Genomic DNA, 27,306 nt, shown 5'->3' with positions numbered 1-27,306 from the left:
TTTGGAGCTAAAGTAATCACTAACTAGAGAGGTTAAAAAACAATAAAATAATATACAAGATGAAACAAGAAAAACCATCTAGAAATAGTAATGGTAAATAGTAGTTAATGAAAGCTCATTAAATGGCATCTGTTATCTTCTTCATATCATAGCATTGATTCAGTCCTAACCTTCTTCTACCATTTTCATCATCACTCTCACTCTCTCCTTTTCATTACTTGACAGTTGACAACAAAAGCACCACTCCCTTGCTTTTCTACTTCTCCTTCTCCCTCTAATATTTCACTGTGCTATATTATCACTATATTCAAATTAACAATATAAGTTAAGTCTTCCATTATTTTGTAGTTTTCTTTTTCAAAATTTTTATTAGAAAATGTTATTGTGGACCGGGGTATTGAATAGAGTGCCTAACTTTGTTAATTGTTAACTGTTATAATATTTCACCTTTATTTTGATCATGTTGCTAATGATTTGTGTCATGTGAACATAAGAAAGTGTGAAATCAAGAACATTATTTTGGTGTAACTAAGGATAGCAGTTCTCTAGACACTAACTTCAATCTTGGTGGATCAAACCATTCAAATTTACATACCCTTTTTCACAACTAATCTACTAGTCCAGACCAAATTCATCAAACAATTTGACTATTCCAATAGCTAAGTTAACTTCGTTAGCAATTGCAAAACTTACTTTATATTACTCTAACTTATATATGCAAGAATCCTTTATGATCACACACTCAGTTTAACTAAACAACGTTACATATTACATTCAGTTTAACTAAACCAACCCAATACAAAGAAAGGCAATTAGGTAAATCAGTCAAATTCAGAATCCATTATCAGAGTTACAAAAAATTTCAACTCCCAAAAGATCTTTACTTCTACTGTGATCATGCAAATTCTGTTTAACAAATTCATTGATTAGAGTCATTGTCCTGAAATACATTAACAGTTTGGAAACTCCTCCACTAAGAGCAGTAAATCCTAACACATAAAGAACATGTTTTCATATCATCAAAACACAAGAAACACTCCTACTCTACAATTTTCTTGGCCAAACCACTACGAAAGCCAGTAGTGATCAAACCCTAGCACAGAGAACAGAACAGAGGCGTTCATACCCACCAATTACAATCGAAAAAAACGGCCTGAACTTTTGTGAATATTAGATTAACAACAATATCAAAAAACAGAGGAACCACATTTTTTTTCATTTTTGGCTTACCTCTTTCAGAGAAACCAAGCTTCCCATGATTATTTTTTTCATTTTTGGCAAACGAGCTTCTCTGTTTCTGTTCATTCTCCTCATGATGCTTCCAAACGATCGTGAATTGTTCGAGCTCCCAGCTGCATTACTCGTGCTAGCCATAACCTTCGTGCCTCAGAGAGGGAGAACAGAAGAATACAACACCGACGAGGAGACATCAGAGTGAACAATGTGGCCTTCAAAAAAGGGGATTATGGTTTTAACTTCACCTGAGGGACCAAATTGAGTTGGAAGAGTTTACTCTGCCACATCAGCTAGCCGTTGTGAGTCCCATGTGTCACCAACGCTGCCAGCTAAGCTTTCCGGTTGCGCCACGTGTGCTGAAATTGCCGGAAGGACCACTTTGAGTCCCGGAGTGCAAGTTCGGGGATGACTCTGAGGAACTTTTAAGTTCAGGGACTACTATGAGGCTCGAGTGCAACTTCAGGGACTACATTGAGGCTTATCTCACCTTTATGATCTTCCTTGATGTCTTACCTGCATGCTGTAGCTACCATGCACTCAGGACATTGTTTATTTCCTTTGGCATTTGTTTTTACTTAGAATTCCTTCCTTCCGGTTTTAGCTATCTATATTTAACATTCTTCCTCTTTCCTTCTTCCTTAGGATGGGTACGAAGAAAGAAAAGGAGAAGGCTATTGACAAGACACCGGCACGGCAAGGCACTAAAAGAACCTTGGCTAAGGTACAACCTTCTACAAGCATCAAGCTGCCCACCAAGCGGATAAAGAGAATCATCAAAGTGGATGTGGCAGAAAAAGGCGTTTCCTGCTAGAGACTCTGCACGGTTCACTAACCATTACTGTGAGTAGATGTTTCCTATCCTGGCTGAGCGAAACTACAACAATGAACACCTACTCATTCTTCTAACACACCTCGTTGATTTTGTGGAGCCCCGCATCGAGAGAAGACAGTGGAGATTCTTGAGGAGGCAGCCGCGGGTGGCCAATCTATCATGGGTAGTTGAATTCTACTCCCACTTTCACTTGCCAACACTGCAGTCTGTCTATGTTTGTTAAAAGTAAGTCCCTGTCTCTGAGGGAGCCATTCAGAGAGTATTGGATCTTTCACCTGACCCAGAGGGGTTGGACGCCTATCAAGAGGCCTCTCTCAAGCGCCAGACATACCAGTTTGACTGGGATAGCGTCTTGGGAGTTATAGCACAACCTGGCAGCACTTGGATCTATGGACAGCATCGGACTCGACCTAAGAGCATCTCTGCTCCCGCACTTACCTTGGAAGCTCGCATGTGGGCACAGATTATGTCCCACTATGTATTTCTGAGCACTCACGAGTCCACCTTCACTGCAGACATGGTTGTTCTTATCTGGTGCATCCTTACGGAGCAGCCTCTCAATTTACCAAGGCACATCCGGCAGGCCATGAGACACGTACAGATTGCGGGTAACTTACCCTTTCCCGCATTGGTTTCGGATTTTGTCTCTGCAGCAGGAGTCTCTTATAGGGCTGGGGACACCAAAGCCATGATCCCAGTGGCTGATCAGTATGTCCCGAATGGGAAGTACATCAGACCCCCAGTACCCTTTGCTAGCCGACATCCCGGCCCGTCTGTAGACACTCATCCCACTTCCACCCCGCCATCACCCACACCTCTTCCACCATTCACTACTCAGATGTTCCTTCAGATCCTTCAGAGGTTATACCGGCAAGACTGGCAGATGGAACGACTGGAGCACCGCAACAAGCGCCGGTACACCTATCTAAAGGAGTTCATTGTTAGTACTCACCCACCTCCAGAAGAGAAGGATACCCCAGACTCTACTTCACCTACCAACACTGGGAGCCATGATGAGCCCGACAGTGGAGGTGATGCTACTAGCCCCACCTTGCTCCTTACTAATGGCACGGAGGACTGTGCCACACTTTAAGTGTGGAGAGGTCAGTACCTGACTTCCAGAGATAATTTCTCTCTCTTAACACCAATATGTCATTTTTCTTTTATTAGATAGGATAGACTGCATGATAATAATTGCTTGCATGTATATTCTGCTTGGCTGAAATAATGAGTTTCTCCTCAAGACCTTATTTTAGAGTATTTCACTAATTCAAACTGAAAATTTGTGTTAAAATTTTTTTAAGATTGTAATTTGGAATATGGGTTATAGCTAGGAACACACAACCTGTGAGATTTTGAGCTTAAATTATATGGTTACATTATTTAACCATGATTTTTTATTCTTGTGTGTTTTCTTCTCTATGATTGCAATCTATGGTTTGTTCCATTTTATATGTCCATTGTTTAGTGTATATTCATGCATACATATGATTGAGGCCATCATTTGTTATTAGCTCACTTATCCCAAATAGCTACCATTTCATCTACCTTTGTTTGCCACTTTTGAGCATTTTTTACCCCCATTTGTTCTTTATTTTACCACATCACTAGCCTTAAGCAGAAAAATAATTAATTACCCTAATTAAATCTTTGGTTATCTTAAGATAGAGATTGTGTGTCAATTCAGTGTGGAAAAATGTGGGAACTTTGGTTGATGAGAATGAGTATTATTTTTATTGACAAATGAATTAAGAAATTAGGTGCTACTCATGTAAAATCATGAAAAGCCATATGCATTAATTTACTATGCTTTCATATTTTCTATTTAAAAAAATTAATAAATAAATAGATAAATAGGGGACAAAAATTACCCCAATGTTAAGTGTTGCAATAAAAGGATCAATGCATATGTGATGAAATTAAAGAAAGTTTGATACATGAGTATGAGAAAAATACAAAAGTGAGATTTTGAGTAGTTAGGCATGAAATTAGAATTATATAGAGTGTGTATATGTGTTAGGTGAGAACTTAGGATTGTCAAGGATTCAATTCAAGGCTCACTTGGCCATACATATATCTTCCCCCTTACCTTAGCCCCATTACAACCTTGAAAAGACCTCATAATGTTTGCATTTGTACACTAGATATTTGTTGATTTGTTAGATGAAGAGCAAAGTTTTAGAAAGCATGACTAGAGGAGACTAGAGTGGATTAACCCTAAACACCTGAGTGATTAGAGTGCATATACTTTTCCAGTGAGGGTTCAATGCTTGATTCTATGTTCCTGGCTTTCATGAGCTATCTTCTTACAAGTTTACTTGCCTATTATTGTGTTATTTGAATTAGTGGAATCTGATTTATGTTTATCTTAGAGAACTTGTTTACTTTTAACCAAGTAGGTAGAAAACATCTTAGCATATAGTTACATTCATTAACATAGGTTGCATTACATGAGTCTTACTTTCCCGCATTCATTCTTCTGATCTCCTTGAGCTTAGCATGAGGACATGCTAATGTTTAAGTGAGGGGAGATTGATAAACCACTATTTTATGGTTTATCTTGTGCTAAATTGAGTAGTCTTTATCAATTCTTTGCATACTTATTCATACAATTTGCATGGTTTTACAAATCCTTCCTAATTTTTTTCCATGGTTGAAAACTTGCTTCCTAAGCCCTTAAATTATGTATTTTTAATTCCCGTTTATACCATTCAATGCCTTAATCCGTGTGTTAAGTATTTTCAGGCTTTATAGGGCAGGAATGTCTTAGAGGATGGAAAGGAAGCTTGCAAAAATGGAAGGAACACAAGAAACTAAGGACCTGACCAGCGAGAATCGAGGCGCACGCGTACCTGACGCGTACGCGCAACTTGGCACATCCCATAACGACGCGGACGCGCACTTGACGCATACGCGTGCCACGCGCATAAGACCATCGACGCATACGCGTACTTGACGCGTACACGTGACATGCGCCACGTGCAGAATTTGCAGAAAATGCTGGGAGTGATTTTGGGCTGAGTTTGGCCCAGTTTTTGGCCCAGAAATACAGACTAGAGCCAGGGAACAATAGAGACTCAGGGCACGTTCACAGATTCACATTCTCATTCATTAGTTTTAGTTTTAGTTTTTGAATCTTGGAAAAATATTACTACTTCCTCTGGGGTTCTTCATATTCAGATATTTCTAGTTTTATGCTTTTGAGTTGGATATTGAGAAGAGTTACTACCTCCGTTGAAGTTTTTATCATTCTAGTTTGTTTCCTATTCCCTTACTCTTTTATTTCCCATTTACCTTGTTCAGAGTTACATATGGATATCTTTAATTTTGGAATTTATTAATGCAAAAGTATTTTCTATTTAATTTCTTTATTTGCCTGATTATCTCAATTCCAATCTAATTATCATGTCTTATTTCTACTCCCTTTACATGAATGTGAAAATGGCATCCATGTCAATGGAGTAGACTACCAACTTGACTTTGGAGTTGATTAATAGGAGACCCTTGAGTTGGAAGACTCAAGGATTAATAGGTAATTGGAAGTTGTTGGCTGGCTCTCTAGTCACTAATGCTAATCCTTCCCAAGGGAGAGGATTAGGACTTGTGAATTGGAGTTAGCTTAACTACTTGACTTTTCTTTATTCGGTAAGGGTTAACTAAGTAGAAACAACAACCTATTACTATTAATCTCGGAAAATCCAACAAGGATAGAACTTCCGATTAATCTTCTCCTAGCCAAGGCTTTTATTTCAATTACATAAAATCTATTGTTAATTTTCATTGCTTTGATTTATAATCAATTACTTTCCATTCCTCAACTCTAAAAATTTTCGGAAAACCCCTGATCAATAATTTGCACTCTCTTAGCAACTCGTTGGGAGACGACCTGGAAATTTTACTCCCAGTATTTTATTCTTAAATTGTGACAACTCTTTTTAAATTAATATGCGAAATTTTCATCGGTTAAGAATTGTACTCACAACGTTGATTTTCATTATAAATTCTTAATCGGTAATTTTTCGCACGTCAAGGGGGTTAAGAGAATATTTCATGTCTCTAATGCCCAGAGAACAAGTGCATGCCTCAGTAAATTCTTTCCCAATTGCGTTAACAATAATAATTTTTTTAAACACTCTTATACAGTATATCTCATAACTTTTCTTCGTGTAGGTTGTCAGTATACATAGCATGATTCTCAACCAAATCAAAGTTCGGCGGTATCAGGAACAAATATACATTGTGCCGCTGGATATTGTGTAAGCTAAATTTCTTATTCACTACTGATTCCTGTTCGATTCAGTCAGAATGCTAATATTGGTTCACCTGATTCTTATGTGTTCTATTGAGTTCTTTTGCATGAAGAAAACCTTTTTCTTGGTGGGCATATGAATTGTGTTCGGTTTGGTGGAAATGTAATTTAGCTGATGTTCATTTTGCAGAATTTTATGTTGGGAACACATGGCGTGGAGTACACTGATAAGAAGACAAACAAGGCCTACAGGTTTGATATTGAGCAGTATGCCCACCACCACCAGTTTCTTGACAAAAGGAAACTTGCATCGCATCCATTTGTAAGTTGTAATTTTTAAAAATTCTTTGATAATTCTCTTGTTTGCTATTGTTTCGACTGAAATATTCTATAATTTTCCGAAACTTCAGCTATTTATCCCAATTTGTAATGGAGCGCATTGGTGGTTGTGGATTGCTGATATCAACAAAAAGAAATTCTATGTCCTTGACCCTATCAATAAGCCAAAAAAAGATATACCTGAATCAAGAGTGAAACTGAACAAATTTGTGGTAAGTTATTTTGTTGTAAATTATTCAAATTATTCTATACATGAAAGGAGTTTGGTTCACTGTTGTTGGTTCTCTTTATTTATTTTTTTTGTCTCTTTCAGGGTTTAATAATTTCCCAGATGAGGGTGTACGCTGGGGCGAAACCCTTAATGGAGGATGGACTGGGAGAGGAAGTAGAGTATATCCAATTGAATGGTCAACGTACAGAGTAAGAATCTTTCTCTTCTATAGTGCTATTTTTAATGTGTTTTATTTTGTATACTATTGATCGTATTATACTCAATTCTTGCTTAACTATGATTGTGGAATATACGTGATAAAATGGCTTGAAACAATTGATCCACGAAAAATCAAAAGTGGGAAGAGATATAAATATAAAGCTTGGACACAAGTAAGTACTTTCTAATTAATAAACTTCTTTCTTTTCTTATTTCATTCAGTTCAGTTGATATTGTAACTAGGGCTTTGAAGTTGGTTGTTACTCTGTTCAATAGTTCTTTTCCATGCAGAAATACTATTCTTATTGATTGAAATTTGATCACCATTTATTCACCACATAAACAATGTTCAGTTCGGTGGCCTTTATAATTTTGATTCACCAAGTGAATGTTTTTCGATTCGGTGGCCTCCTTTTAATTTGTTCAGGGTTTAGGGTTACTGTGATTGCATTTTTACAGTATAACTAGGGCTTTGAATGAAATTTGTTGTTATTTAATGTGATTTTGATTTACTTAATATTTAATGTGTTCAGGGTTTAGGGTTATTGTGATTGCATTTTTACAGTATAATTAGGGTTTTGAATGATATTGTTCTTATTTCATTTGGGTTCATTTCTTATGTAACTAATTCTTTTCAATTGAAATATAGGATGAGATTGATGGCTTTAGATACCAATATGGTCCAAATCTTCTGTTGCATGAAATGAACAAAATCAGAGACCAAGTGATTTGGGAATCTGAAGCAATAAGACTCTCCAAGCCATCTGTTATCCTCTCCAGCCCTTATTGTAAATTCACATATGGGGATTTAGATAGCAAATAGCACATACTGGTTGTAATTAACAATATTTTGTTTAACTTGTTAAAAAAAGCAAACAATGCTTCTTTCAAATGTATATATGTCAATGTTAATGTATATATCTATTCTTAATATCAATGTATATATGTATCAAATGTTAATATTTATATTTGATTCAAGATGGATTACTCATCTGAGATGTTAATTTATATATTTGTTGGAACTGTTTGGCTGCTGTTTTATTCCAGGTTCTCAGTGATTGCAGTCAGTGTATTTACCAACACATTACGAACACCAAAAGAACACGGTGAACCGAAAGTCGCAAACACACTGTACAGAAATTCGGAGAGCTAAACCCTGAACTCTAAACCCTGAACCTTGAACCATAAACCCTAAACAATGAACCCTGAACCCATAAACCCTGGACCTCTGAACCCTAAGCTCTAAACCCTAAACTCTAAGTTCTAAACACTAAACCCTAAACCCTAAACCCTAAACCCAAACTTTGAACCCTAAATCCTGAACCTTGAACCATGAACACTGAACCCTGAACCCTAAACCCATAAACTCTAAACACTTAAAACCCAAAACCCTAAGCCCTGAATCCCTAACCCCTAAACCCCAAATCCTAAACCCTAAACTCTAAACCCTAAACCTTAAACCCTGAACCCTGAACCCTTAACCCTAAACCCTAAACCCTAAACCCTAACCCCTAAAACCTTATAACCTTAAAACCTAAACCCCAAAAATCTTAAAACCCTAAATCCAAAACACTAAACCCTAAATCCTAAACTCTCCATAAACCCTGAACCCTAAACCCCTAAACCCTAAACTCTAAACTCTAAACCCTGAACCTTGAACACTGAAATTAATACACTAGACGAATCAAAAAACTGCATATATCAATATAGAATTTCACAAAAAAAGTGACTATTCATTAAAGACTAACAAAAATAAAAAATTAACCCTGCTATAACCATGGTGAACCGAAATTTGCTCATGGGTGAACAAAAATTTACATTAATAAAATTAAAACTTGTACAATCCTCTCTTGGATAATTCATATCTGGTGCATTATAAAGAGTGGAGCTTGACTGAATTGATGATCCGAAGTCTAAAAGGTTCAACTACAAAAGACATAATTAATTGTATATTAGCAAAATTAACTATTGAATTTTCAACTAATCAAAAGCAAGTCAATTTTACCTCACTTGGAGCTGTCTTTTTCTTTTTCTTCATGGCATTTGAGATATTTTTTTCCAGGTTTGATCCAAGTTTGTTCTTGGGCCGACCTCTTGTTTTGACACGTGGTGGGCTTTGAAGGTCATTCACATTGCTTAATGTCGCTTCTTCGTAGGTTAACAAACTTTTTCCTTTGCTTCTCTCTTGATATTCTTCCATCTTCGCCATGACCTTGTCAAATGCTCGGTGCAAAATTTCAGTCAACTATTCAGACTCAGATGCAAAATCGCATATATTGTATGACCGAAACACCAATTTGTCAAATCTCTTACTTCTCGGCTCCAGTAGAAGTTCATCTTGGCTGCTCTTAATGTGTGTATGCCTCTTCTTTATGTTCTTGCTCCAACGTTCCAATATGTATTTCGGTGCCACGTTATCCACTCGCTCAAAGCTTAGGACGCTTAGGGAATGGCGGCACAATATGCCCCTAGACTCAAACAGCAAGCAATGGCACTTTACATCTCGTGATACTGCATCGTAGGTGACGATAAACTTGTTGAATATGGAGTTGGAAACCTACTCTATGACTTCATATGTTGTGAAACCTAACATGGAATGCATTGATCTTGTGATACAGTTTACTTTACCTCTGAATTGAGCTTGAACTTCCCTTAACTTCTCATAGGTATATAGATGCTGAAACTGTGCCTCTATTGCTGATTTTGTTGTGCACGGTATCATGGTGTGAAAATCTGCAGTATCGAATTCTCTCTCTGCTTGCTAGGCAATTGTCGTATTGCTTCACGAATTGTCTCAAGGAGCTATTCCGTGTGATGAACTTGTTGAAAAATGAATGCATGCTCTACCTCCTTTGTGTGCTTCTCATCCCGGCTCAGAAGTGGTGATCCAAGTAAACTGAAATCCATATATACTGATCCTCGTACAGCTTTGCAAAACAAACCAAACTGATAAGGTGTGGTGAACCAAAAACAGTGCATGATTTGGGAAAAAAGATATGAGCATGAAAATAATTCGAATTGAAATATCAATTACCTGGAAGCCACTTGTTGCCTCCGAGGCCGTACGAGTTCCAAACAACATGGCTCATCTCTTGTTCAATTTCATTGTGTACCTTGTAGCCGTTTAGTTTGCTTAGGATCTTTTTCATAATGTGCCAGATGCACCAGCAGTGAATTGTTGTTGGCATGCACAGCTCAATTGCCCTTTGAATTGATGCACATTGATCGGTAAGAATACCTTTTGGTGCCTTCCCTCCCATGCAATGTAGCCAACACTCAAATAGTCATTTGAATGATTGGATGTTCTCATTTTTCATCAGCGCGCATCCTAGAAGTGTCGACTGGCCGTGGTGATTCACGCCCACAAAAGAACCTAAAAACAAAATTATACCTGCATAAATAACAAGCACACCGTGGTGAACCGAAATATATACATGCACTGAACATCAAAATATATTTGAGTGAACCGAATACCTGTTTGTGTTATACATGGTGTCAAATGAAACCACGTCTCCGAAATACTCAAATGTAGCCCTGCTTCTTGCATCGGCCCAGAATGCATGTTTAATGCAGTGATCGCCTTCAAGGTTGAAAAATTTAGTTCTTCTCTTTCATTCTTACTAGGTACTTCCCAAATTCTTTGGCATCATCTTCTTCGAAAATATTCCGTACTTCCCTTGTGATGTAATTCCTGACGTCTTTTTCAATAAAACCTGCTAGTTCACGGTGACTGCCAGCTGCTGCCACAAATGATTGGTAAGTTTTGCTCGATCTGATTCTGGCTTCCTCGTAGGTTTCGATGGTGCGACGCACAAACATGCTAAGCTCCTTGTGTTGTTTGAGCATCTCAGCCTGGTCTGGACAACAAGGATGTGAGTGATTCAAAACAACTTTGAAAATTGTCCAAAGACTAACATCCTTCATTATGTGTACGTAAATTCTGGTCGGACAATTTAACCCAGCTGAAGGGTTTGTCTTCAAAGTTGGATATATCTTTGATTTCCACCTCCCCTCTCTGATGCATACAATTAGTTGATTCTTAATCTTGTCTCCATCCCGAGTCGTGTTCCTTATTTTCGTAGAAAAACCGGCAAGTTTGGAATAATTTTTGTAGAACTTTCCAGCTTCTTCTAGTGTCTTGAAAATCATTCCCACATTTGGGACAAATTTTTCATCCACAACACAGCTGGTCTATACGGTGAACCGAAATCTTAATTATGGTGAACCAAAATCTTAATTACGGTGAAACAATTATATAGTGCTTAGAGAACAAAACACAATATATTTGTCTATTTTTTTAGACTCCTTTCTGCATACCGAACCGAACACATGCACATGGTGAAACAACTCTATATTACTTACCGAACCAAACAGTTACTCACACTTACTCACAGTTACATATTATCAATTCAATTCAATTCAATTCAGATATAGATCACATCAGTCCATTCAATTCACTTCAAATAAAATTAGCAATTGCATTCCATTGAATTCGATTCAAAATTCTATAATCCAAACCTCATCAAATTATTGATGCGTTTTAGAAGAATTATCCAAATCGCACTCATTCAACTAATTTGAAGATGATTCATTCATTGTTTTAATTCAGAAGTGCAGATCGAAGAAGAAAACGAAGAAGAAGAAGAACGACGAAGCTAATTACGTTGAAGTCAATCCAGATCTATAATGCAGAGAAGAAAAACGCGAATAGAGGAGAACAACGAATTTAATTAGATTGAAGAAGAAGAAGAAGGTACTTGGATTACGTTATATGGAAAGGTTTACGTTGAGAAAGGTTGATCACGCAAAAGAAGGATTACGTTATATACGTTATATGAGGCGCGTATAAAACAAACAAGTGTGTGGGTGGAGGAAAACACGTGTAGTGAAAGGTACTTGAATAACATCCATATAATTTTTACATAGATACAGAACTTTTCCGATTTTTCACCTTAAAATCCCTCATGCACAAACCAAGTCCTTAATAAGTTTATTTAAAGTTTAAACAACAAAGTTTTTTTTTAATGAATTTTACATTTCCGTACCTTAAAAAGTAAAAATTAGGACGGTCTCTATCCACAAACTACATGTTAGTTGATAGTTTACGATTTTGGTCCCTGACGTTAAGGGTCAGAATCGAAATCGTCCCTCTTGTAATTTTGGATTTAAAATCGTCCTTAACGTGTTTTTTTATATTAAAATCGTCCTTTTAATTTTTTTTGGACAAAAATACCCTCACCACTACCAACATAATTACCTCCTTCACCACCACCACCACCAACTGCCACTCCACCACCATTATCAACATCATCATCACCATCACCACCACCAACACCACCACCAACGCTGCCGCCGTCCCCCTCCGCCTCCCCCTCCCCCTCCCCCTCCCCGCCTTCCCCTTCCCCCCAACCCCACCCCCACCCCCACCCTCACCCTCACCCTCACCCTCACCCTCACCCCGTGTCCCCTCACCCTCACTGCCTCCCCCTTCCCCCCACCCCGTGTCCCCTCCCCCTCACTGCCTCCCCTGCTTCCCCCTTCCCTTCACTGCCTCCCTGCTTCCCCCTCCTCCTCCCCGTCTTCCCTTCCACCACCCCCACCCCTCACCTCTATCTCCACCTCCACACAGAGAAACATAAACAGAAAATCAACAACACCAGAAGCACAAATTTAACAAAATTCAAACACAAATTTAACAAAATCAAACAACACCAAAAGCAGAAAACAAAAAGCAGAAGCAAAAGCAGAGGCGGCGAGGCGGCGAGGCAGAGGCGGCGAGGCAGAGGCAGAGGCGGCGAGGCAGAGGCATGAGGCGGAGGCGGCGAGGCATGAGGCGGCGAGGCTCGTGATCTCCAATGGCAGTGGCTCACCGTCCCCCTCCCCCTTTTCCCTTCACCCTCCTCCTCCCCCTCTTCCCGGCGCTCCCTCTCTCTTTCCCCTCTTCTCTTCTCCCCCGTCGCAACCCCTCTCCTTTCTTCTTTCTTCCGGCGACGGCGACGGCAGCTCCAAGCTTCGCCGGCGCCGTCCCCTCTCCCCCCCCCCTTCCCCTTCCCCCTCTCCCTCCCCTCCCCCCTTCGCATTTCCTTTCAGCCCCCCACTCCCCAAAAACGCGTTTCCTCTCCCCCCCAACGTGTTCTTTTATTTTTTTTTTATTTTGTAATTTTTTTATTATTAAAATAAGGGGTATTTTTGGAATAAAATTAAAATTTTTTTAAAAAAGGACAATTTTAATATAAAAAAACACGTTAAGGACGATTTTAAATCCAAAATTACAAGAGGGACGAGTTCAATTCTGACCCTTAACGTTAGGGACCAAAATCGTATTTATCCCTAAATAATGACTATAATTAATATTAAAATAACTAGAATAATATTTCTATAATTTTAAGGATGTTAAATTTTACATTGTAAGTTTATCAAATAAAGATATGTTATGTATTGTTTGTAGTGGGTTTAGTGACGAAGAATTTGAATAGTATGTATAATGTTATCATCGTACATGTACCCAAAAGAAAAAAAATCTTTTAAAGTAATGAAACCAAATACAAATGAATTCATCTACCTTTTTAAAAAAAATTGTAAATTAATTCTTTAGAAAGTTTTATCAAAGTTTAAACCAAACATACCTAATTGATTTCTATTTTTATATTCAGTATTTTATATATTTTGGATTTTTTGAAGAATAAACAAAAATAGTTAAAACATGAATTTTTTTTGTTTTCAAAATATATCAATTCTCTCTTTAAAAAATCATGAAAAAAAAATATTGAAAACTTATATATAAACAAAAATAAAATAGAAACAATCAACAAGATGTATCCCTTTTTGGGCCTAAAATAAAGGTGAATTTATCTATTTTTGGTCAAGCCCAAAATCTTTGCTCAGTTATTGGGCCTTAGGCCCAAAACAATGAAAACCAAACCTAATCGGGTTTCGGTAATATACGACGTCGTTTTAGCGAACACCGTTCGCTTTGTATCATCCTCTATTCACCATTTTCACTTTGACACACAGAAAACAAACAACACCAACTGCACAAACAAAACTACTCGAAAGTGAAAATTTTTCCGTCACAGAAAAATCTTCCACCTTCCATTTCCTCTTTTATCTGCATCAAATTTCGGTTTTTTTGTTACTACTCTGAAACATCTCCATCTTTGGGTTTTAACAGGTACGCGTTTCGTTTAAATGGATAAACCCCCATCGATTTGATTGTTACACTTGAATGGTTCATTTGTTTTGTGTTTGTTTGAGTTGATGAATTGTAGGCTCTATTCAAAATCTCGTTTTTATTTCTCCATGTATGCTAATTAATTTTTGTGCTACCATGCTTTATTATTATCTATTGTTTTTTGTTTTGTTGTTTAGCTAGTTGGAAATCTGTGTGGTAGATACGAGGCCATAGAAATGATAAAGTTCTCAACTGGTTTTGGCTTCAGAAATAAACTGTGGCAATATGTGTATGAGTGATTTTAGTAGTTTTCATATTTTTTTTTTTCTTTTTATTAGTTTTTGTCATTAGGGTGTGATTTTAATCAGATAATGCCTTGTATGAATTGAATCTTGTTTGTTATTTGAGTATGAGTAAAATATGGTTAAGGAGAAGGTGGAAAAGAAAAAAACATGTGCTTTTAATCTACTATTGTTAGAATTCTTAAGGAAAGTAATAGCCAATTGTTAAAGTAAATTTAGGGCTAGTTTGCTAGTGAGATTTGGGGAAGTGGAAACTTTAATTAGGAGGTTGCTTTTGCAAATTTTGTGGAATTGCGCAACATAACTTATTCAGCCTTGGGCCCTCGGAAGTGCCTTGATAGTACATTAGCAAATGATGTTCAAGGCGTTTCAATTGATATTTATTTTTTACTTTTTCCCACAGGAATGGAAGTTCCAATAATATTTCCGGTGAGAGCATATATATATATATATATATATATATATATATATAACGCATAATATAGTATTTAATGAACTAATAACTTTTAGTTTTGTCTGAATTTTCTTTTATAAAGAAACCGTGTGCGTTTGATGTGTCTGTACATAGGGAATGCAGAGACAATTTTCTTTTTGCATAAATTAGCAGTACATTAAGTTGGAGACAATTTAATGGAACACCCACTTGGTTGCCAAAATAGTTGTAGTTGTACAATATGCTTGCATTTTGGCCATCATTAATTTTGTTGTTGTGCTTATTTGCAAATTTAACGCCCTTGCATTTGCTTTGCATATTGACTTATTTTCTTTACCTTTGCAGCTTTTAATTTGAATTTGAGAGGTCCAAATTCATTCTTCATTCTGCTCTTTGGCAAGCTAACACCTATTTTGCATACTGGTTGAAGTATTGTCATATAGAGAGTTGTGTAGCTCTGAAAATTCTCTCATAGACCATGTGTATTTGAACAATGTTGCTGGAGTAATAATAGTCCTGATTGCAGTTGTTCTCTGAAGCTGGACATCATGTGGTTGCTTGGGCTTGAAAATTAATTTTGCAGTGCACAAAGACAAGAAACTTCTAGAATCCTCGTATTTTGCTTTTCAAATCCTTTCAAGATGTCAGAAATTGACATGGCCGTTATTAAACCTGAGGTATGATAATTATGTGTATAATTGATTTCTTTTTATTTTTAAAATAGAAATTTCATTTTTGTTGTATTGCTTGTTTACTTCCTTTTTTGCTTTTGGCAGTATTGCTTAAATTAATCCTTTGACCGTATTCACAAAACGTTTCATATTTTACTTTATTCCTTCATTTAAATAAGTTAAATAGGTCTAGTTTTCTTGTGGACCAGGACACATTCCGTGCCATTTATATGCTTAATGTTGTTCCCTTGCAAAATTGAATTCCCTCCTTGTCTCAAAAGTCAGAAACAGAGATTTTGAAATTAATGAAGATCAAGCTTGTGATCTATGTTTTACTTCCCAGGATCCCCGAATTAAGTTAGTGTAGAATGTTCATATTCCAATATCTATTACCGGTATAGTTTAACCTGAGAAATTGCTTTCCGTGATTGTTTAAAGTGAAACTCAGAGCCTTCTGCTGTTTATTTGCATTCACAGATGATGAAGTCATATATTTGGCTTCAGACTTCTGATGGTTCAATCCAACAAGTCGAACAAGAAATCGCAATGTTTTGCCCACTGATATGTCAAGAAATAATAACAAAAGGCATGGGTTCGTCAAAGAATTCTGCAATATCTCTTCCTCAACAAGTCACCCCTTCTACGTTGAGCTTAATTCTTGATTATTGTCGCTTTCATCAAGTACCTGGCCGCTCAAACAAGGTATTACTGCTTTCTTTAATGCACTTTCCTTGTTATTATATACTTATCTAGAAAACTGATTCTAATATGAATAATGAATGTCAAGGTTATTTGACTTTTGGATTATTCATGTTACATAGGAACGGAAATCTCATGACGAGAAGTTCGTTAGGATGGGCACAAATAGGCTTTGTGAGTTGGTATCTGCTGCAGACAGCCTTCAGTTAAGGCCATTGGTTGATCTCATCAGTCGTGCACTTGCTCGAAAAATTGAAGGAAGAACACCGGAGGAGATACGTGAAATATTTCATCTGCCTGATGATCTTACAGAGGTGTCTGGTGCTTGTGAGAACTCTATATGCCGATTATGTCTTCTTTGATTTTCAATTTTCATTTCTTATACATTCTCTTGGTGCAGGAAGAGAAGTTGGAGCCCTTGAAAAACATAACTGATGACCCAAGGATCAGACTTTTGAATCGTTTATATGCAAAAAAGAGGAAAGAACTAAAAGAGCGTGAAAGGTTAAAGGTGCCACCAAATTGTCTTACTTTGTTTTCATCAGATTTTATATATCCCATTGTTGATTGTAGTCCATATTCCTTGAATGGGTAATTCCGGTTTATTGTTTTAAGAACCATGCCTTTTAAAAGTTTTTAAATTGTTATCTAAAGGTAAATGAAGGGTTTTATAATCTTAACACCCCCCTTACGGAAGAGCCCATCGGGCTTAAAGAACGGAAAATGCAGGGTTGCACTTACCTTGTGTTGAAATTTAACTTAGTTTATTTAGAAGGGTAAAGAGTGGCAAGGATCAGATTTTAGATCATTTCATTTTGGAGGCTATATACCTTGTCGAGAACCATCTCTGCTAAAAGATGATCTGCTTCTTGATGAGAACTGTGTAGATTGCTGTTGCCAATGGTGTACAGAAACCGTTGCAGTTGTGTCTCTGTGTGTGTGTGTGTGTGTGTGTATGTGTGCATGTGTGTTACATGGAACAGAGTTGTGTGCTGGTAGAGTTTTCACTTTTCACTGAGCTAGAACTGGTGCAGATATTTTGTTGAGTTGTTTTGTGTATCTTAAACAGTATGTTAGTTTTGACTTTAATAGAGGTTGGCCCTATACATGTTTCAGAATGTCGAAATTGAAGAAGAGCGTGTAGATGAACGTTCAGTTGATGACCTTTTAACTTTCATTAATGGAAATGATAGAGGTAAGTGAGCTTTCCTTGTCACTGTGTTTTTACTTCATGGTTCTGTATCTACCATTATATTTGTTCCAAACTGCTGGTGAATAATTTTGTCACAGATGCAAAGGCGGTTAAAACTTCAAAGAGTAAAAAGAAGAACCGGAAGAAAAAAGACCAACAGAAGAACTCTTCTTTGAAGGAAGATACTGCACTGGATAAGAAGGTGGTTGTAAATTTTCTGTCTGTATGCTGTTTAGTCCATTTATTTGGTGTTATTTTGATTTCAGTTGAAAAATCTTTTGTTTTGTTACCAAAATGCTAAGTGGTTATTGCCTTTTTCCTTGTAATAGGAGTTAAATGGGCATGATACCGGTGACCAAAGTTCTGATGGAAATATAATTGGCGAGACATCAAATTTACTGTACGAAGAGGATGGCTCCTTTTCTCCTAAGATTGACTTTGATGATGGAGATTTGGATGATGATGGGATTGAGCCTGCAATTAGGGAAAAAATTGACAGGTACATTTGTGTTCTTACATTACCTTTACTCTTTTAGCATAGTTTCAGTTACAGGTGACTTGCTTTTCTTTTAGAGGAAAAGACACCAGAATTATTGAACTGTACCCTCATGTTTCTTCCTTTTTTTTTTTCCCATTTGACTTAAGCACCACTTGAGCTAAGCCTTAGTAGTAGTGCCTATGTTTTCAACACCCCATTTTCCTTCCATGTTTCCCCTGGCTCATTTTGAGTAAAAGATTTGTGTGGTGATTATGCTAGTATGTTTCCAAAGATGCATGTTTTCTCCCAGCTCATGTGCATGGTAACCTTTGATGATGCAGGGAGGTGGCAGATTTTGCTCGCAGAATAAATTCTGACTGGACAGAGAGGATGCAAGATTTTTTAACATCTGGGAGAGAGAGGACATCAACGTTTTCTGCTACCAATGGGAATGGTTATCTAAGGCGACATGCGTGTACGCTTTCTCCTAATGCGTCTCAATATTTTCCCTTACCTATAGTGTGCTTTTCTAGTTGCACTTATATTACTTATGAGTGCGAAAATCCCTTTTTTTAATTTACATTTGATTTTTTTTTCATTATTTATTTAGCACCACTAGGAATTTGCTGCATGATATATATTTTGGCTGTTCAATTTCCCATTCAACTTCTCCTTTCAAAAGCTGGCCTTTTCTCACTTGTGTCTTCCTGCACCATCTGCATTTTGGTGTATTAGTGTTCATGATGGGATTCAAAATTTATTTTCTTTTGTTCTGCTATTTTCTAAAATTATGTTAATATTTTTCTACAATTTGATTTTCTAGTTTATAATGCCCTTTATTAATCTGAGGATAGATATTCGCGACAGGTAGATAGATGCTTGCTTTCTCACTTGTGAGACAAACATTAAAGGAACTTACATATGTTAAAGAATTTGGTAACCAAGACTAGTGAAACTGATTGCTTCCTTGTATTTTTCTGAACATATGCTCTAAAAACTTGAACTATTTCAAACCATTGATAGTGCTGTTGTTCATAACTGAGGAAATATGTCTTATTTTCAGGACTGGACTCAGAATGGAAATGAATCCTTTCAAGTGCACCTCAGATGGCTGATATGGCTAGAACAATTTTGAGAGATTCTGACAAGCACCAAAAAAGAAAGTGTTGCATGTCAGTGGTTTTTCTTTTTCTTTTTTCCCAACCTTGTTTTTGTTTTAGTCTATTCTTTACAGTTCATTTTTGGTGCTTGACCCTGGTGCCATTTAATTCTCTGGGGCCAGTCCCTTGTACTTTTAGGTAACAAATAATGGAAAAAAATTTCCTTGTTTGTATGCTACCATTTTTGTTGTATGGAATACAAATTTTTTTCTCCTTCTCTGTGGCAAGAACAAGGTGTCCCCATTTATGTGTGGGATTGATTTTAATTGAATGTTGTTACGACCTTTAGTTGTAAGTTTCAAGCTTGTTCACATCAATATAACAATAAAGTTACACCCCATGATTTTTAAATTGTTACATGCTCATTGTAATGTTCATTGAGAAGATTGTGCATTAAAATATGCAACTAAACAAACAAATTTAAGGGAAAATATTTCATGGAATAGCTTCATATGAAACATTTTCATCCCATATCAAACACATCATCTATATGAGAAACCATTATATGTAAATCAAATTCAGCTAGCTAACTTAAGAGTTCAAACTTGTTATGCATAATAGTAATAATAATATACAAAATTATTGCTAAAGTAGAAATGGTAGAGCCTCTTAGTGTTATCATCCTTTACCATGTCTTCCCTCCTTTTGATTGAAGAAGTCCATGCATGCCACCTAGATATATAATAATCTTACATAATACAGTTCCACATTTCCATGCATACACCATTAAAATAGTTGGTTGACATCTCTAATAATATATATTTTGGTTGTAATTTTTGTTACAAAGAGAAGTTACAAAATGTAACATAAATCTCCTATCAGTTGTTATCACTCTCCTATGTACTAATAGACCTAAGATACAAATCTGATGAGAGGGATCAATGCTGGTTAAGTGATTGTTGATCCTCTTCTTGCATGTGAGGGCAAGGTCTCTCTGGTTCTCCCCTTGTCCATAAAATCTTGAGTTCACCTCTCTTCTTTCCCAATGACAAAAAGGTTCCTGCATTTATGATTCAAGAAGTTAGGTTTTAGAAACCGGACCCGGATTGTCACATGCTATGCTGTAACCGTTTGTTATGTCGATCGAGTTGACAAAGCAATAGCAATCAATTTGATTACCTAACTAAATGTCAGATACATGGACCAGTCCACATTATTGTGGTCTATCTAGAACTGTACTACTATAAAAGCATTTCACTTATTTGTCCACATGAATTTGGTACTAGCACAGCAGCAATACCGGTCCATACTGCGACGAATTCAAGTATTTAACTATTTTCTTACTGTAAATCCAAACAAGAACTGATACTGAAAGATGAAACTTTGCAACAGCAAATGAGCAAAGTAACCATCATATCCCTGCTTGATATAATGAGCATTTGTACTTGAATGTTAATAACCGACCGAAACAAATAATTTTACTTACCAAGTGTGAAGGGGACTATATAAAGCAAAGCTGGTTGGACATGTCCATCCATCAAGTTCAAAGCCACGTATGTGATGAGGAGACCTGCGGACCAAATCAACCGAAAGTCAAGGATTATGTAAAATCATCTCTGCATGCCAAGATAAGAACATAAAGAAGACAAATGTAGTTCTTGATCTAATTAAATCAAGGTGTTAAGAAATTGCATAATTATTAATATACCTCACTTATAAATTATAGATTACAATACAGCACATACCAACTTATTATGTCTTAATACATTGCAACAGAAATAATATTCAACTTCAAACAAGTTTCCTTACTATGTAAGGATCCAAATACTACTGATTTAACTAGGTCCAAAGATTTTTAAGGTAAATTATTTTCTCTGTTGAAAGATCTTATCAATGAGCTAGCATCAGATCAAGCATATACCCAAGCCATAGGCAGTCATTGCCCACAAGAAGTACCCAGCACGAAGGCTCTTCTTTGCCAACCAATCATACCTGTAAAGATATCAACAGAATAATCATCCATTAACTGTAACATATGATACTAAATATTCTCTAAAGTCTCAATCTGTTAACTTATAGGGCATATTATGTTATCTATCAATGAATTCCGATTAAACCTTAGTGAAAATGCTACTAGAAGCCCTGGTAAGATAATGTCCCCAAAACCGATGATGCTGTAACCACCCCAAGGATCGAACAAACGTGGTATCTTTAGCAGCATTGGGATACCATCTTCTCCACTCTTATCACCTCGAGCTACCTGTATAGAATAAAATATGTTGCAATAATTTAAAGTTGAGATAAGAATAATTTTTGAGGCTGAACTCAAGCTTTGTAAAGAAAGGGAAAGCATTTCTTTAGAACACTCACCACTATCATGACGCTCTCATGGAACCACCGTTTAGAAACGAACACCCAAAAGATGTCGTATAGGAAGGCGCAGCTGAGAAGAACAGTTCCAACCTGATACAGAGACAAGGAGGAAAAGAAGAAAAGTGGTATGTTAATAGTTCAGTAGTATCCCAAAAAACAGCCAACAATATAATATCATAGATAATGAAGAATTTGACAACGAATTGTTACCTTGAGATTCGGTATCCGTACAATCTGAAGAACTGTAATTATCAGTGTGATACCCTGCATGACAGGAAGGCGGCTGAAGAGGTAAATATTTGATCAATTCACTCATTTCTATCTTGAAAGTTTAATTCGAAGCTTTAGGCTTAAAGAAGGAAGTGCAAAACTAATAAGAACTCCTAACAGCAGAAAATCAATTTCTATTTGAATCAAACATTAACAGAGAACTAATATCATGAAAAATAAAACATGATAAGAGAAAATACACAACATCAACATGAACCTGAAACTACAAGTAACATGGACACAAAAACTAGTAGTGGCTATATCCTATCTCAGTGACCAAGAACATTCTCAAAATAAATGCAATGAGTATCATATTACATTCAGATGAGAAGTAACATTTTATAGTTTTACTAAGATATGCTAGGTAGCTCAGGCCAAATAATAAACAGTAGAAGACATGGTATGGTAAAAAAGGGGGTGAAAGCAGTAAGTTAATCTTACAAGAATGTCTTGACCGATCCAAGCAAACGAAGCACGACGATAAACTGCCCATATCACAGCGAACACTATGCAAAAGGGGGTAACGGCAAATGTCAGATATGAGACGGCTCCAAAGAAGGGAATTTTCACAAATGTTTGTGCAGCATGTTGAAACCATCTGAAACTATAAACATTTTACTGTCAATTCCAAGTTCCAATAGAATAAACCATGCACTCTGCACTGCTAGAAGCCTTGAGCTGAAGTAATATCTTCTCTAATAACATCAATTTATCCAAGATAGCATTAAAGTAAAAAGAAAAAAGGCCTTGCACGAAAATAATGTAATATTCATGTTTGAGCAATATTCACCAGTAGCTACATTAAATTCAATATATGGTTCTTTGAAATTAAGTTCCTTAGCTTTTCATATAAAGGACTTCATGCTTCTTTTTATAGATGTTGATAATAAAAGGCACAAGACTTATAACATAACAGGTCAACCATAAATTTATAACGAAAGAAATGTTTGCAAATGATTCATCAAAAAAGGGTCCCAGCTAAACACCTTCATTCAGTATGTCTTTGATGGCAAATGGTCATTAAAAAAACTATATAGGAAATAAGGAGAAAAAAAACTAACCATGATAAAAGAGCCACCAAACAAGTTTGCAGTCCCTGAAAGCACATAAAATATATATAGATTAAGCAGCTATATAACAACGAAATCAACTGTACATTGTGAATTCGCTCTAAGTAACTATTGGTGCAAAGATGGTTAAACAACGACAACTAAGCCTTGTCCCTTCAAGTAGGGTTGGTTACATGAATCAAAATGAATTTCAAAACAACAAGAACCAAGCCTTGTCTTTTTCAGTTAGAGGTGGCTACATGGATCAAGATGAACTCAAATCAACAAGAACCGTGCCTGGAAGAAGAATAACTCACCTCTACTCCCCCAATGCAGAATAGAACCACCAGAACTTCAACAAACCAGAATGACATTAACTTGTAAAGCATAACCAAGAAACAAGAAGCAATCACAACAAATAAAATTGCAGCCACGGTACTGATTTCCACATAACCACTTGAACCAACATTCTGTGTGCTAAGGTATTCATCCGAAGCATCCTGCATGTAAATCCTTATATTAGAAACTAGGATAATGAATTTCCAAATATTAGGAGAAATATTCATTTACAAAGAAATGGAAAATTGGTCAATGTTGAAAAAGAATAAAACTACTTCTTTAGAGAGACTAATCATAGATAGTATATAACGTGGGATTTATTGTTTTGATGAGTTCTCCTTTTCAGCAACTTTTAAGTGTCATTGTTGCCAAGGAGGATATGTTGTCCTCATCATCTGTGTAATCTTTCTTTCTTCACTCTATAAGCATGAAAAAGGCAATAACCTTTAAAAGCTTCTCTTGCTCAATAGCTGCTTCTCTAGCAGTCCAAGCAGACCAATAAGAAGCACATAAAATGGTTCCAACGGCCATAAGCCATAGAAATACTTCCGCAACATCAACCAATGGACGCAGCGGAGAGTATAACTGCACGGACACTTGAAAGCAGGAATGGTACATGCAGGAGGGCAAAGCATATCAAGTAAGACAATAAGAACAATTCAGGGATCGAAATATAAAGTACTCATTTCGAAAATAATATTTTCCTATGCCAAAGAAACACTGTCTAACTAACAACCAAATAAGAGGAGTGTAAAAAGAAAAACATACCTGTGGAGTTGTTTTTTATATGTTTTTCTATGTTTAATCCAGCATATTGTGGAAGCATGACAGCGGGTATACCAATATCAACATCGGTTTCATTCTCTTCACAAACCATCTTGAAAAGTTCTGTACAGCATGGACACACAATAGTTGCTTAAAAGTTAAAACAAACATAAACTAAATTCTTATTTATACAGAAAGAAAAAGAAAGGTGAAGGAATACTGATTGCAACTGCTTACTGCAAAATCTTGTTTATCTAAAAATTATCTAGCACTATCTTCAACTATGATCTCCAAGATCACTTGTAGGAGTAAAATAACTTTTGGAGAAATGAGAAACAAAACCGACTTAGACTAAAAAATGCACAGAATTACCTGTCCTATAATTTATAATGAGGATGGCTGAAGCACCAGCTTCCTCAGCTATATTTGCCTTGGTTGTGAAACTACATTTTCCTCGTTGCACCACAATGATCTCGCTAGTGAGCTAACAATAGTGCAAAGAAATGAAGATTACATTCCAAAAATAAATTAGATTTTTCTCTACAGACAATTGTGTTTCACATGCAGGTGAAATTTCACTTGGCAAGTTTCCATAGCTCAAAATTAGGACAAATACCTTATTCTTAGGCTTGGAACAACAATCAGGAGGGTCAGCCATGACAACTCTAGTGTGGTTGGCACGTTTCTCTTTTGACTCCAACGTAGGGCCGAATCTTGCACCAACACCTACATACTCACTGTTTTCAACACCATCAATCCAAGTGGGGACTTTGACCTAACAGAGACAAGAAATTGGTCAATGCTGTTAAAGCAAAAAACCATAAACAAGTATATCTAGCTGTACACCAGGGTAATCTCACTTGAGACTTCACCTAGACTTTGAGGAGTTTAAATAAACTTCAATCATAAAATTCAACTTGTGTAAACTAGATTTGGGAGACCAAAACCACAAGTTTTCAAATTAACTTGACAGTTGTTTTTTCCTTCTTTTAAATAAATTAAAAAAAATAAAAATAAAAAGAAGAGCAGAAAAGAAAAGAAAGGTTAGGATTGTTAACTCAACAGTTTCATAACCTTCCCTTTCTTGAAGATGAAAAAAATCATAAAAAATATAAAGGAGGTTTGGAACAAATAAAGGCTAAAAGCACTGGGAGAATGATATATATATATATATATATATATATATATATATATATATATATAATTAATTTTTTTAAAAAATGGTATTTGAGATGTATCTAGAAAATAAGTACACCTGAAACAACTACAAGTGCCAAAGATGCTAACTTTTAGTAACTTGGCATGATGAAATTCATTGGAAGAGAAAGATAGGGAAATAACAATGGAATCAAAGATATCATGCATATCTTTGTTATAAAAAATAAAATGAAATAATCACACTTTCCAAAGTAAGCTAGAACAATCAAAAGCATCATCTATGCAACGATAACAAGGTAATAAGAAAAAAAGAAACATTATATGCAACAAGCAAGTTCATCATCATCATTTCAGTTAATATTATTAGTGTTTTCTGATCATTTCAATTTTTTTTTTTCTTAAGCTCAAGAGAGTTTCAATTAGGCAGAAAAAGTTCATCTTCCCAACCTCAAACCTCAAATCAAATACCAAAAAGTTCATCACTTGAAAAATTAACTTAAAAAAGAAAAAAGAATCTTTTTTTTCATTCTTCATTTTCCCCTTTTTCCAAATCAGCTCCATTTTTTGCAAGAGTTTCCAAGCACAAGCAGAAGCATCATCAAAGTCCAAGATCAAAAGGCACTATACTGTGATTATTGATGGCATGAAAGAGTGATTGAATGTTACCAGAACAAAGTTGTTCTCACAACCAGGTCTTCTTGGAGCAACATCATCATGGTGAACTATGTCTCCAGCCAAAGCCAAAGTTGCAGAAGAGAGCATGAAGAAGAGAAGGAACACACCATGTGGAAGAACCATGCTGATGAGAACTCAAACTGAGAATTGAGAGATTCTAGATTGGAAAGCTTTTTTAAGCAGAAAAACCAAAGAGGGTGTTAGAAAGATACCAAAATAATAATAATAAAAGAAAAGTGGAGAATGGAGAGAAAATGGAGGAGGAAGGTACAAAAAGGAAATGGCCAAACGAGACCTGAAAGTGGCGGTGCTGTTATTATATCTATATTTTTTTTAATCATATGATTAAATTATGATTACAGCAATATTATAAGAAAATAGAAGATTAGTTATTAATTAATTATAGCAATAAAACATTTTTAGTTTAAGTTTTTTTTTTAACTAAATTTATTATTATTTTTTTCAGTAATTTTTTTTATTCTAACAATTTAACAATATATTACTGATTGCTTGTTTAAAATAACAAAATCAGTTGATGCTCTAATATTAATCTTTATTATTAGTGTATTAGAAAAATCCGTAAGGATCTTGTAAAGTAATAAATTAATGATTTTATTTACTAATAATTTTTGTTTGCTTTCATATATAGTTTTTTTTTTTGTCGTTTGTGGGAAAAGGAGTGAGCAAGGTCCAAAGAAGTAGATAGAGCGCGTGGTAATGTTGACTGCGCGTGGTTAATATTCACTTCTTCACACATTGACTTAGTTATTAACTGCTATGCTTTTCTTGTACGGCTCAAATCTAACTAACTCATTAATTCATTATTACTAACACTTCTATCTCTATCTACTTTAGGTAAACTAAAGGTTTAATTATTCTTCTAATATCGGTTATTTTTTGAATTTTTAATTAAATTTTTATATTATTTTAATTTTATAATTAATTTTTTTAGTATAAAAAATATTAAAATTAACTGAATTTTTTTATAAATTAAAAATATTTATAATAAAAAATTTAATTAAACCTTTGGCAGCATATATTTTAGTAAAAATATTATGTTAATTTTAATATTTTTAATATAAGAGTAAAGTATCGTTTTTATCCTTAACGTTTGGGGTAAGTTTAAGTCCCTGATGTTTTAAAATTGACTCAATGTTGTCCTGCCGTTACGAGTCTGTTAACAGAATTGACGTCGGGACAAAATTAAGACGATTTTGAAACGTTGGGGACTTAAATATGACGAACACGTTGGGGACAAAAACGATAAAGTAATATGATTTTAGTCATTTTACAAACATTTCATGATGAGTAAAAATCTTTAAGAGTAAAATTATAAAAAAATAAATTTATTTAGAATCAAAGTAATCTGATTAAGTGTAATTTACTTAAATGTGATTAAAAAATAATTGAATAACTATGTACTGTAAAAGATTGATATTAGTAAAGGATAAAATTAAAATTTATTTCTATGTATCATTTTTGTCCCCAATGTTTTCGTCTTATTTAAGTCTCTAACGTTTCAAAAGCGTCTCAATTTTGTCCTGC

The 27,306-nt window shown here is 35.7% G+C and overlaps 2 protein-coding genes across 2 annotated transcripts; one reads left to right on the top strand and one right to left on the bottom strand.

Moving 5' to 3' along the window:
- The first annotated feature begins 14,073 nt into the window (after positions 1–14,073).
- LOC107621449 (SKP1-like protein 21) lies at positions 14,074–19,401 on the top strand. The gene is made up of 10 exons (XM_016323474.3): positions 14,074–14,257; positions 15,338–15,669; positions 16,141–16,365; positions 16,485–16,676; positions 16,763–16,873; positions 17,479–17,557; positions 17,653–17,756; positions 17,884–18,053; positions 18,374–18,507; positions 19,096–19,401. Coding segments are annotated over exons 2-10 (1,053 nt in total). The 5' UTR covers positions 14,074–14,257; positions 15,338–15,633; the 3' UTR covers positions 19,098–19,401.
- A 272-nt stretch (positions 19,402–19,673) lies between these two features.
- Positions 19,674–26,058, bottom strand: LOC107621459 (signal peptide peptidase-like 4). The gene is made up of 14 exons (XM_088504510.1): positions 25,753–26,058; positions 24,545–24,703; positions 24,301–24,412; positions 23,932–24,051; positions 23,608–23,759; positions 23,142–23,324; positions 22,837–22,871; positions 22,217–22,379; positions 21,716–21,769; positions 21,503–21,595; positions 21,250–21,392; positions 21,054–21,124; positions 20,619–20,702; positions 19,674–20,192 (listed from the first exon to the last, which is right to left on the bottom strand). The coding sequence occupies exons 1-14, from the start codon at positions 25,882–25,884 to the stop codon at positions 20,071–20,073; spliced, it is 1,623 nt and encodes a 540-aa protein (XP_088360636.1). The 5' UTR covers positions 25,885–26,058; the 3' UTR covers positions 19,674–20,070.
- Positions 26,059–27,306: the final 1,248 nt, after the last annotated feature.

The sequence above is a fragment of the Arachis ipaensis genome, chromosome B2 (assembly GCF_059453495.1).
Source record: "Arachis ipaensis isolate K30076 ecotype BB chromosome B2, ASM5945349v1, whole genome shotgun sequence".
Taxonomy (NCBI): domain Eukaryota; kingdom Viridiplantae; phylum Streptophyta; class Magnoliopsida; order Fabales; family Fabaceae; genus Arachis; species Arachis ipaensis.
The sequence above is the reverse complement of the archived record's forward strand: the minus strand, read 5'-3'. Positions and strand labels throughout refer to the sequence as shown.